This window comes from Zingiber officinale, chromosome 10B, assembly GCF_018446385.1.
Source record: "Zingiber officinale cultivar Zhangliang chromosome 10B, Zo_v1.1, whole genome shotgun sequence".
Taxonomy (NCBI): domain Eukaryota; kingdom Viridiplantae; phylum Streptophyta; class Magnoliopsida; order Zingiberales; family Zingiberaceae; genus Zingiber; species Zingiber officinale.
In genome coordinates this window covers 88,575,285-88,587,594 of record NC_056005.1, presented here as the reverse complement: position 1 = coordinate 88,587,594, position 12,310 = coordinate 88,575,285, and the positions used below count along the sequence as shown (strand labels likewise).

General features: G+C 43.9%; 1 protein-coding gene across 1 annotated transcript; it reads left to right on the top strand.

Annotated features, from left to right (window-relative positions):
• Window positions 1-10,526: 10,526 nt before the first annotated feature.
• LOC122029256 (auxin efflux carrier component 5-like) lies at window positions 10,527-12,056 on the top strand. The gene is made up of 5 exons (XM_042588194.1): window positions 10,527-11,248; window positions 11,410-11,495; window positions 11,561-11,718; window positions 11,836-11,912; window positions 12,002-12,056. Exons 1-5 carry the CDS (start codon window positions 10,527-10,529, stop codon window positions 12,054-12,056), a joined length of 1,098 nt encoding a protein of 365 aa, XP_042444128.1.
• The last annotated feature ends 254 nt before the right edge of the window (window positions 12,057-12,310 follow it).

The window sequence follows — 12,310 nt, the reverse complement described above, 5'->3', positions numbered from 1 at the left end:
GTAGCATCGTAGGAGCACAGGAGAACATTTCTTGAGTTGTTGTTGGAGCTTCTGCCATGACCCTCATTATAAAGGAGGTTCGGGGCGCCCGGAACCATCAGGGGGCCCTGGTTGTGACGTAGCCGAGCCAATCAGTGAGCTCCACGTGGCGAAATGACGTTGGGGATAAATTTTTCCCTCAGGGCGCCTGGGTACCTCCCGGGCGCCCGGACCCCAGTTTTCCAGCAACTTCTTCCTGCACGAAAACGTTAGTCCGAAGGCATATATATCCTGTAAAACAAAGTGTTAGCACAGTTAAAATTAAACAGGATATTAATTAAATTCCGTCTCTTCGAGACCGGAATCTAGTTAAGATTTCGACTTAGAGTTCCGAAATGGTTCTAAGTCGGATCAGCGCCTAAATTCCCTTCCCGGGAACGCGTCCTCACAGTCACTCCCCTCTAGTGACTTACCTTCACTTACCTGCCAGACGTTCGGTCAACCTTTCGACCCATCTGGACTTTGCGGTAGCTATCCGATCAGCCCGTCGACCTAGCTGGACTTCGTGTCAAACGTCCGATCAGCCCGTTGACCCGTTTGGAATTCATGCCAGCTATCCGGTCAGCCCGTCGACCTAGCTGGGCTTCGTGCCAGACATCCGGTCAGCCTGTCGACCTGTTGGGCTTCTCCTATACACTCAGTCAGAGTGTTAGACAACAACAAAACTAACTTAACCTATTTTGTCATTCATCAAAACCTGGGTTAGACCGTTAGTGCTAACCGCACCAACACTCTAGTCGCTCGAGAAAGTTATTCCGTCCATACGATTGATATGTGCCACCAGTGAAACTTGCTCGATCGACTGACTTATCACGACTAACGATAATGAACTGGATAATTTAGCCAGTTCATCTATGACCTGATTGCCCAATCGGAGGATCTTCTGTATAGTGACTTCTTGGAAATTTGACTTCAACTTCTCAAAGGCTTCTGCATATAGCTTGAGTCGGGCACTGCTTATTTCGAATGCTCATGTTAACTGCTGAGCGACCAACTGAGAGTCCGAGTGGATGAGGACTTTTCTAACATGCCGAGCTGCCTGCAAGCCGGCTATCAAGGCTTCATATTCGGCTTCATTATTGGTGACCCGATAATCTAGCCGAATGGACAACTGCATTTTATCTTCCCGGGGTGAGACCAATAGAATGTCAATCCCGCTGCCTTGCCGAGTAGACGAACCGTCGACGTATATTTTCTAAGTTGCATCCATCTCGACATTCTGGACCTCAGTGACGAAGTCAGCTAATGCCTGAACTTTAATCGCCGTTCGGGGTTGATATTGAATGTCGAATTCGCTCAATTCGATTGTTCACTTGATCAGTCGCCTGGACGCCTCAGTATTAAGAATGACCCTTCCCAAGGCGTTATTGGTCATCACTATGATCGAATGTGGAAGAGAATACAGGAGGAGTCTCCGAGCGGCGAGTATTAATGTGTATGCCAACTTTTCGAGACAGGTGTAGCGGGACTCTGCATCTTTCAACATATGGCTTAAGAAATACACAAGCTGTTGTTCATGGCCATTCTGCCTTACCAATGCCAAGCCGATAGCATTCCCGGAGGAAGACAAGTAGATCCAGAGTGGCTCACCCGCGCTCAGCTTAGCCAGTACAAGCAAAGAGTTGAGATACTCTTTGAGCTCCTCCAGCGCCTTGTCACATTGTGCGCCCCATTGAAATTTCATTGCCCGGGGTAGAACCTTGAAGATCGACAAACTCCGGTCAGATGACTTGGAGATAAATCTTGACAATGTGGTGATCTGACCGGTCAGCTATTGGGCTTCCTTCAAGTTGCAAGACGGGGGCATATCTTACAATGCTTTCACCTTGCTCGGATTCCCTCAATGCCCCATTCGGTGATGATATATCTAAGGAAGTGATCGCTCTTCGTGTCGAATAGGCATTTATTCAGGTTTAGCTTTATTCCATATGCCCTCAAGGTCTGACACGTTTCCTTGATGTTTGCACAAAGGTCAACAGATCAGAGGAATTTTATTAATATATCATCAACATATACCTCCATGTTACGGTCAATCTGTCGTCGGAACACCTTGTTCATCAGCCTTTGGTAGGTGGCACCAGCGTTCTTCAATCCGAACGGCATGAAATTGTAAAAATAGGTCCTATCGGTTGTTATGAAGCTGACCTTCTCTTGATCCTCCCGGGCGAGCGGCACTTGATGATATCCTTGATATGCGTCGAGTATGTAAATCAGCTCGCAACCCGCTGTGGAGTCCACCATCTGATCTATCTAGGGTAGCTGATAGAAATCCTTAGGGCACGCCTTATTGAGGTAGCGGAAGTCGATGAAGACCTGTCACTTGTTGCCTGGCTTGGAGACCAACACGATATTGGCCAACTAGCTCGGGAATTGGACTTCACGGATATGGCTAGCTTCTAGTAATTTTTTAATCTCCGCTCAGATGATCAAATTTTGCTCAGCGCTGAAGTCCCTTTTTCGCTACTTGACTAGACGAACGTCCGGTCAGACGTGAAGCTGATGTTGGACCACACTTAGCGAGATACTCGGGAGCTCGTGTGTCGACCAGGCGAACACATCGTGATTCCGCCAAAGGCAGACAACCAGCTCTGCCTTCTTCTCACTCCCCAAGTCAGCGATGACAAACATAGTTGCTTTCAGCCTGCTGGGGTGGATCTGAACCTCCTCTTTTTTTCGTAAACCAAAGTGGGAGGTGCTTCTCTGATCATGTTCACCTCCAAGTGCGGGGTCTTCCGTGCGAACCTTGCTTCTGATTGGACCATCTCGACGTAGCATCGCCGAGTGGCGAGCTTGCCCCCTAACTTCGCCTACCTCATTGTCCACCGAAAATTTGATTTTCTGGCAAAGGTTGACACCATCGCTCGGAACTCATTGAGGGTCGGTCGGCCCAATATGATGTTGTAGGTGGGCAGCGCATCCCTCTTCAGTGGTTCCTCTTCGAGCGAAATGACCATCTTGGTTTGGCCAATCTGCAAAACCTCCTTGCTTGTGAATCCATAGATCAGGGTCATCATCAGTTGCAACTCGTTTCGATCGATTTACAGCTGATCGAACGCCTTCGTGAATATGATATTCACTGAACTCCCTGTATCAGCGAAAGTATGGTGAATAGTATAATTAGCGATTATCGCTCGGATGATCAGCGCGTCAATGTGAGGAATCTCCGCTCCCTCTAAGTCTTTGGGGCCAAAGCTGATCTCGGGTCCGTTGGCATTCTCTTTGCTGCACCTGATAGCATGTATCTCTAGTCATCGAGTGTTCGACTTCCTTGGTCTGTTGGAATCACCGTCGGTTGGCCCTCCAGTAATCATCCCAATTTCTCCTCGAGCGGTATTACTTCGATTTTCCTCCTCTCGGTTTGAAGATCTGTTTCGCTCAGCTGAGACTCGGGCAGGACTCAGGTTGTTCCTTCGCTGGGGTTGATGACGTCGGTGTTCAGTCGTTGTCCTTTCTTCATCTCTTTGACAGGTTGATCGGTGCCTGTGGCACCAATCGGGAGAGGGTGATTGACGGCGATATCTTCGTGGAGCTTGCCTACTGGTCATCGGCGCTAGGTCATAGTAGTTTCATGTGTTGTGTGTCGCCCACTAGTGGAAGGAGCAGAACAATGGTGTCCACACCTTGCCTTTTACAGCTTTTGGGCAACCGGCTACGTCGCGCTGAATGGCATACATTCCAAGCTCCTAATATGGTAGTGCTCCTCCTGATCGGGGTCCCTTAGGGGGTTGATGGCTTTTTGATGGCCTTCGCTCAGGTGCAGCAGCTGGCTCAGTGGTTGTCTCCTTTTTTCTAGCGACTTGGGTTTCTTCCACATTTATGTACTCGATCGCTTTCTTGAACAAGTGGTCGAAGTCTCTCGGTGACTTTCAGATGAGCTATCGGAAGAACTCTCCTTCATTGAGCCCCTGGGTGAAGGCGTTCACCAACACATCTGTGGAGACTGTTGGGATGCCCATGGCCACTCGGTTAAAGCGCTTGATATAGGCCCTCAACGCCTCCTTGGGCCCTTGCTTCAAGGAGAACAAATTGACGCTCATCTTCTGGTGATGGTAACTGCTGGAAAAGTGATGTAGGAACGTCGTTCAGAAATCTTTGAAGTTGTGTATGGATCCACTCAGTAATGCCTGAACCAACGTTGTACAGACTTGGTGAGTGTGGTGAGGAAAACTCGACACTTCACCCCATCAGTGTATTGGTGAAGCATGGCAGCGTTATCAAATTTGGCCAAGTGGTCGTCTAGGTTTGTCTCTCCGTTGTATTCCCCAATCGTTAGGGGAGTGTAGTGCCTTGGCAGAGGGTCACACAAGATCCCTTGAGAGAATTGCTGGTTGATTCGCTCGTGTAACGACCCAGCCCTTTGGCCTCTTGGGCGGCCCACTGGCGGCCCCTTATGTCGTCGGCCCATTTGGCGACCTCTAATGTCGTCGACTGACGACCCTTGGCCGTGTCGTTACTCACTAGGACTTTCCACCCTTGGCAGTGGATTTTTGCCTTCCCCAGGATTCGAACTCTAGACCTCCAGGCTAAGTAGTAGAGTTTATGAATCTTGGTAGCCAAGTGAGCGCCTGGAGGTCTAGTACTTAAGCCTGGAGGTCTAGAGTTCGAATCATGGGGGAGGCAAAAATCCACTGGCCAGGGGTGGAAAGTCCTAGTGAGTAACAGCACGGTCAAGGGTCATCGGTCGACGACATTAGAGGTCGCCAAATGGGCCGACGACATAAGGGGCCGCCAGTGGGGCGCCCATGAGGCCAAAGGGCTGGGTCGTTACAATAAAAAAAAAGACACCTTTTTATTGTAATGACCCGACCCTTTGACCTCTTGGGCGCCCCACTGGCGGCCCCTTATGTCGTCGGCCCATTTGGCGACCTCTAATGTCGTCGACCGACGACCCTCAAACCGTTACTCACTAGGACTTTCCACCCCTGACCAGTGGATTTTTGCCTCCCCCAGGATTCGAACTCTAGACCTCCAGGTTAAGTACTAGAGTTTATGAATCCTGGTAGCCAAGTGAGCGCCGCTCACTTGGCTACCAGGATTCATAAACTCTAATATTTAAGCCTGGAGGTTTAGAGTTCGAATTCTGGGGTGACAAAAATCCACTGCCAGGGGTAGAAAGTCCTAGTGAGTAATGGCACGGCCGAGGGTCGTCGGTCGACGACATTAGAGGTTACCAAATGGGTCGACGACATAAGGGCTGCCAGTGGGTCGCCGCAAGGGCCGCCCAAGAGGCCAAAGGGTCGGGTCGTTACAGCTCGGGCGAATCATCGTTCGTGGGTGTCTTTCCTTTCTGTGCGTCCTGAACGGGTGCGTCATCTGACGACGATCCTCACTCCTTGTCAGCTTGGGCCCGCTCCTCTGATGGAGTTTGGAACAACACTCAATGAAAGGGGATCGACGCGTGTGACACCTCCCCGTACGTGTCGGTCGGTTTCTTGTTCTACCCCTAAGGAAAACATGATTCGCTCGATCTTCGCATCCTGCTCGGTGACCTGTCATTGATGCCATAGGCTCCTACGCTTGGCACTCAGCCAACGCTTGTTGTTGCTGCTCCACCATCTTTGTCGCTCGGGCTTATATCAGCATGTCGAGCTCCTCCTTTGTTAGCGTCATAGTGATGAGTCGTCCATCGTCTTCCATCTTCTCGTTTCAGATGCAGGCTACGTTCCCACAGATGGCGCCAATATGATCCTATCCAAAAATCGGGGAGATGGAATGTTGGGGATGTGGCCGCTTCGCTAACTGAACATAGACCGCGTCCCGATCTACAAAACAAGCAACATCAGTGTCGGGCTGAGGAAGTGGCCCCTGGCATTAGCCCTCCAACGCTCAAATCAGTCACCGAAAAATCTAAAAGAGAGTAAAGCAGCAATAGCACTAGCACAAACAATGAATCATGCGTACCTCCGCCAGTGATGGACCACCCCTTTATATAAAGCTCTGGTGAGCGACGTGCACGCTCCTCAAGGCATGGACATGTTTCCTCATATGTCCCATGAAAGTACCTGTCAAAAAAGTGCGTCTGACACCATACCTTAACAGGATATGCATATCTCTGACAAGACAGTAGAAACTTCCATAGTACAATCCGTTCGCAGGTCGTGCTTTATGTCAGCGGCGCTATCTCCCAAAAGAATATTGGGAGATATGGTCATGATCCTACTGTTCAGCCGAGCGGGATGGCCACTCGGCAGAAACTCCTTCGCTCGGTCAGCTCAATCCATTCTTCCATGTAATGGCTAGATGTAGTCCGGTCGGGCGAGCATTCTGGCTTCTTAGCGTCTTGTCACCCCGTACTGAGTCTGTCGATCCCACCATGTTGCCCCGAGTTGGACGATGATTAGGCTGCTTAGACAATATTCTTGCCGACCGGCATACTCGGAGTCATCCTCCACTAGGCCACCATAGGGAACACTCGTCACCCCGGCATTGACTGCCTTGACTTTGACCTCCACTCTGGTAGATTACCCACACTCGGTGGGTCTCCCCTTTATCGCCGCATCACAATAGTTAACTTCTTTTTAAAGCTAAGTATTTTTTTCTCTTTTTAAAGCTAAGTATTTTTCAAAAAGAAAATATGAAAAACTAAGCATTTTTTAAAAAAGAAAATTAAGTGTTATTTTTCATGGGGAGTTTAAAGTCAAAGTTTTTGGAAACCTTAACTTAGAAATTTTAAAAGTTTTTGGAAACCTTAACTTAGAAATTTTAACTTTGAAAGTATGAACATTTCTAAATTCTTTTTCTATACTTAAAAATTCTTACTTTGAAAAAATAATTTTTCTTACTTGTGAAAATGCTTATTTATACTTATTGAAATATTATTTATTTGTTTAACTTAAGTTTGAATTAAGTTGTCATAATCAAAAAGGGATAGATTGTTAGTGCAGAAAACCCTAGATGATCAAACATAAGTTTTGATAATGGTAAAGGGTTTTAAATTAAGGTTTGTTGTTGTTCTAACAAATTTGACTAAGTGTGCAGGAACGTCCTAAATGATCTTAACCAAGGTAAAAGTCCTAGTTAAGACTAGGCAAAGAAGTCCTAGTGGATACTAGGTAGGTGGAAAGTCTTAATTGTAGCTAGGCAAGGAAGTCCTAGTTTGTGGAACTGGGCAAAGTCTTGGCAGGTCGAGAACGTCGAGCAAAAATCCAAGGATCGAGAACACTAGGTGAAAGTCTTGAGGGTCGCAAACACCAGGCGGAAGACTGTACGGGTCAGGAATCGAACGTCTAGCGAAAAGTCCTAAAGTCTCAGATGTAGAGAAAAAGTTCAAACGGTCTGGAGGACCGATTTAACATTAGGTAAACTCTCCTGAAAGAAGTAGGTGAGGATGCGTTCCCCATTTAGGAAATAGTAAGCGTCAATTCAACCTAGGATTTCATAGGAAATCCGAAAGTCATATCCAAACAGTCCCGAGACTATTAAATTAATTAATAAATGTTATTTTATTGTGCTAACTTTTTTTTAAGGTTATTTTTGGTATTTGGACTAACATGCCTTGTAGGAGCTGAAATATACAAAGAATAGCTTTGATGAACAGTGCTCAAGGCCTCCTGTGCTATTGGAGGTGCATCGGCTACCTTGGCCTAAGCCCCGCGTGGAGAGGTGCAAAGGTGCCTTCCATGTGGCTAGAAGTGCCTTGGAGCTTGGCACAAAGGTGCCTCAGAGCACCTGGAAGGCGCCTTGGAGCTTGGCACAGAGACGCCTCGGAGCACCTGGAAGGCGCCCTCTAGCGGATAAAGGCTACAATTCGCGCAGCTTATCACAACTGAAGCGCAAGGGATAGACTTACACCTGGAGGCACCATGGATGCAGTTGGAGGTGCCTTCAGCCGCTTGTAAAAGACATATTCGAGTGGCTCTCTATACAGATTCATCTATTACAAGTTTTGGACTAGCACGTTGCTCTGAAAAACTCTCATTGATGCCTAAACGCTGCCCTGACGACTACTACACACAAGCTTCCATTTCCAGATCGTCAGTATAATCAATTTCAATTTACTTATACTTTCTTTCAAATTAAATTATGTAAATGTTTGAGATTTTAATTAATTGTCCAAAGTAAACACTCAAAGAGTGTGAACCTTGGAATATGAGTCGTCATAGAATTGTTTGTTTTTATTTTATTTTCCGCTGTGATTTTTCGATAATTTTAACGAAAAATATAAAAAAACTATGAGTATTATTTACTTCCCTCCTCTAACATTTTTCGATCCTACACATACATCCTTTTAAATTTATGATTTTTTTCATATCCTTCTGATCCGAGACTTTAATTAAATCTCCAACACAACTGCTGCACTCCTTCCTCTTTCTCTCATTCCTCATTTTCTTCAATTGTCTCAACTGAAGCCCTTTTGGCAACGAAAGGGCCTCCCAATCTACGGCCGGTCGAAGTTCTTCTCCGACGAAAGACCTTTCTTTTAGAATTCAATCTCACTCCTTGAGTGAGACACCTTTTCATTCAATTCGTTGCTGACTTATCTATCGGAAGGACAAAATCGACAACGTCGGCCCGGCGCACTGGTGTTAACTTTACTGGCCAAGTCAGCATTTTGGAGGCATAGCAGGTCACAAACGGAGGTAGCAGAGCACCAAAGACGGAGGAATCTTTACATAAGAGGACCTGAGGTCGTCGATTGGTCACAGGATGACAGTTGGGCTCCTATGTGAACCTTTATTAAAGTGCTATGGCAAAATAGGGGTTCAGAACCGTGGGAGGAGAGATTCTGAACGCATCACATGGATTTTATAGTTGATGGCGTTCAGCAGGACCGGTTTAAGGCATAAACTATTATTAAGGTCATGAGTTTAGATATTAAATATTTAAAATTATAATTAAAATAAATTTTAGTTCCAAATTTATTTTCATTGATAATTTTAATTTTTCATTATTAAATTATAGGTCAATAATTTTTAATTTTTTAATTTTTTAATTTAACCAATAATTTTTAATTTTTCATAAATTAAAATTAAATTTCACCGTTTTCATTTTTTTAATTGTATTATATTTGATTGATAATTTTAATTTTTTAATATTAAAGTTAGATTTGGTTAGTAATGTTTTTATTTTTTATTAGAATTTGACTCATAATTTTTAATTTTTTCTATTAAAAATTTAAGTTAATAATAAAATTAAGTTTGGTTAATAAATTAAAAGTACTTATTGGTTATGCTTAATTGATATTTTTTATAAAAATACTTTGAAAGTGAAAAGTAATATTACACCAATATTTCTCTTTAAATTTTATTTTTCTTTCTTACTTCTTTTTTATTATTATTTTTATACCATTATTATTGTGTCCTCACTTTTCAACGAGTTATTATACATATTTTTTTTAATATTTTCCCGATATTTACTAGCTAAATTTTTTTGACTAAATAAATTAAAATAAAATTTATCGAAATTAAAATTGATAAAAAAAAATAACTTTGTTCATGAAAATCCTCACACTATGTTAAAATTAATTGATAATTTTTAAAAAATAGTAATTAAAATATATATTAATAATATTACAATAGATTATTATTCATTGTCAAATTAATTAATATTAAATATTTTTTATTTTTAAATTTTTACTAATAAATAAATAAAGTTTGACATGAGATAAAGTTATTATTATATAATCTAATTTGTCCTCTAATCATTACTGAGGTGTAAAATTATCCTTTTAAATTTTACTAATAAAATTAAATATCTTTAATTATATTTTTAATATTTAATTTTTTTAAAAAAAAAATATTAATATTTTTTCCAACTTGCCCCAGGAATGGTTGGGACGCTGTTGAGAGATGTGAGTTGGGCGCCATCGATTTTGTAGGAATTCAGAATATGACGGCGTGGAATTTAGTCGCCATTGAGATATTCGTTTAACATTGAGCGCTTGACACCTGTTACGAAGTCAATCGACAAACATGATTTAAATGAAATAAATTCTTATTTAAAAAAATCGATTTGGATCAATCAACTCACTTTATGTGTTTTGGAGATCTGTTTTTGAGAATAAACAAATGAAGTTTTCTATGATTTTGCGCAGGAGGCATGGAATGGAATCGAGTAGTTCAGGAACGGGGGCGTGGAATCCATCCAGAATATCCGCACTTTCCGACCCCAGGATCAACGGTGTCGATGGGTTTGGTCGTCGTAGTGCGGCGGAACCACGAATCGACGGTGTCGATGGGTGGGTTTCGTCGTGCATTCTCGATGGGTTTCGTCGTCGTCGCGCCACGAATCGACGGTCTCGACGACGACGACACGAATCGACGGTCTCGATGGGTTTCGTCGTCGTGCCAGACCCCAGAATCGACGGAGGTCAGCCCCAAATCCACTGACCCGCGCACAAATCCACACCGTCGATTCGCGCGCCATGCAGGTGGGTTTTTCGTCGTCGCGGTGTCGACATACTGATGAACGCGCGACGGTGAGTTGAATTATATAGGCAACCGCCACTACTGCTACAGGAAGCTGCCTGGAGCAAAGAGTCGATAAAGATGATAAGCATGGGGAACCTGATCAAAGTGGCTGAGGCGATGCTGCCGCTCTACATGCCGCTGGGACTCGGCTACGTCTCCTTGCGGTGGTGGCGCCTAATCTCGCCGGAGCAGTGCCAGGCGATCGATCGCCTTGTCTACTCCATCACGCTGCCACTATTCACGCTTCAGTTTACGTTGCACATGGACCCCTTTGCCATGAACTACCGCATGATCGCCGCCGACGCTATCTCGAAGGTGCTGGTGGCTGCGCTGCTGGTGGCGTGGACGAGCTGCAGGCGGTGGCTCGGCCATAGGGACCAGGAAAGGCCGAGTTATTGCTGGGCCATCACCGGGTTCTCGCTGACCCAACTCACTAATTCGCTGGTGGTGGGGGTTCCGTTGGTGACGGCGATGTACGGGCCGTGGGCGCGGGACGTGGTGGTTCAGCTGTCGGTGGTGCAGGCCGTCGTGTGGCTCCCGCTGCTGCAATTTGTGCTCGAGATCCGGAAGGCCAGGTGCGGCCAGTTCTCCATGGCCTCGGAAGCACAGGAGGTGTCTATCGAGGCGCCGCCTCCGCCGGCAGCCAGGGACTTGGAGGGCGGCACCGAGGAGGGGGCGGAGCTGGCGGCGGCTAGGCCGTCGTACTGCTCGTTGATCAAGGTGGTGTTGCTCAGTCTCGCCAAGAACCCAAACTCATACGCCTGCATAATCGGCATTACGTGGGCGTTCCTGGCCAACAAGTACATTTTTACTTCTATTTATCTTTGCTAAAAATAATTGTTTTACTTAATATCTTGTAAATTCATTTTTTTATTTTTATAATATTGAAAGACTTAAAATTATTAAACTCTTCTTTTAAAGTGTTGATTATCAAATAATTACAATTAATTTAACTAATCAGGTGGCAATTGAATACTCCAAGTGTCATTGAGAATTCTATACAGATCATGTCCACGGCAGGGCCAGGGATGGCCATGTACTCTATTGGTAATTTAAATTTGATAGTTTGTTTCTTATTTAGATTATGAATAAAATTAATATTATGAAAATAGGATTATTCATGGCATCACAAAAGAAGATACTTATATGTGAGCTGAGGTCGACAGCACAAGCAATGATGCTAAAGTTCATATGTGGACCGGCGGCGATGGCCATTGGAGCTTTCTCCGTCGGTCTTCGCAGTGAAATGCTACATCTAGCGATCATACAAGTAAGTATATTGATATGTATATAGTGGTCATAATATTGTGATCATAAAAGTAGTGTGTTTATATATCACAAGTGCAAATTTATACTTAGAGATTGATTTTACATGTATATATGATAGGCTGCTATGCCACAATCCATCACTTCTTTTATTTTTGCAAAAGAATATGAATTGGATGCTGATGTCCTTAGTACTGCGTAAGTCGCTATTCAATATTCTTCAATTAATTCACATTTCATCTGCTAAAATTTAATTGACATAATCTTCTGTTTAATGTATTTTGCAGGGTAACTTTTGGGATGTTGGTGTTTTTGCCTGTTCTTGTGTTATATACTATATGATTCTTGGGGTTTTTTTTTAACTCTTTGCTTATTCAAATATTATTCTTCTCTTTTTTGCCTTCAAAAAAAAATGTAAATTGTCTACTATTGCTGTTGAAAACCTTTGTGAAAGCTTTATTGTTGGTTATAAAATTGTTATAAAACTCGTTTTTAATTTGACTAAATAATATTAGTTTCAAATTCAGCCTCTAATTTCATTTTAAATTTATTATTATTCTATTTCAAATAATATACTAAATATAATTTTAGTTTAC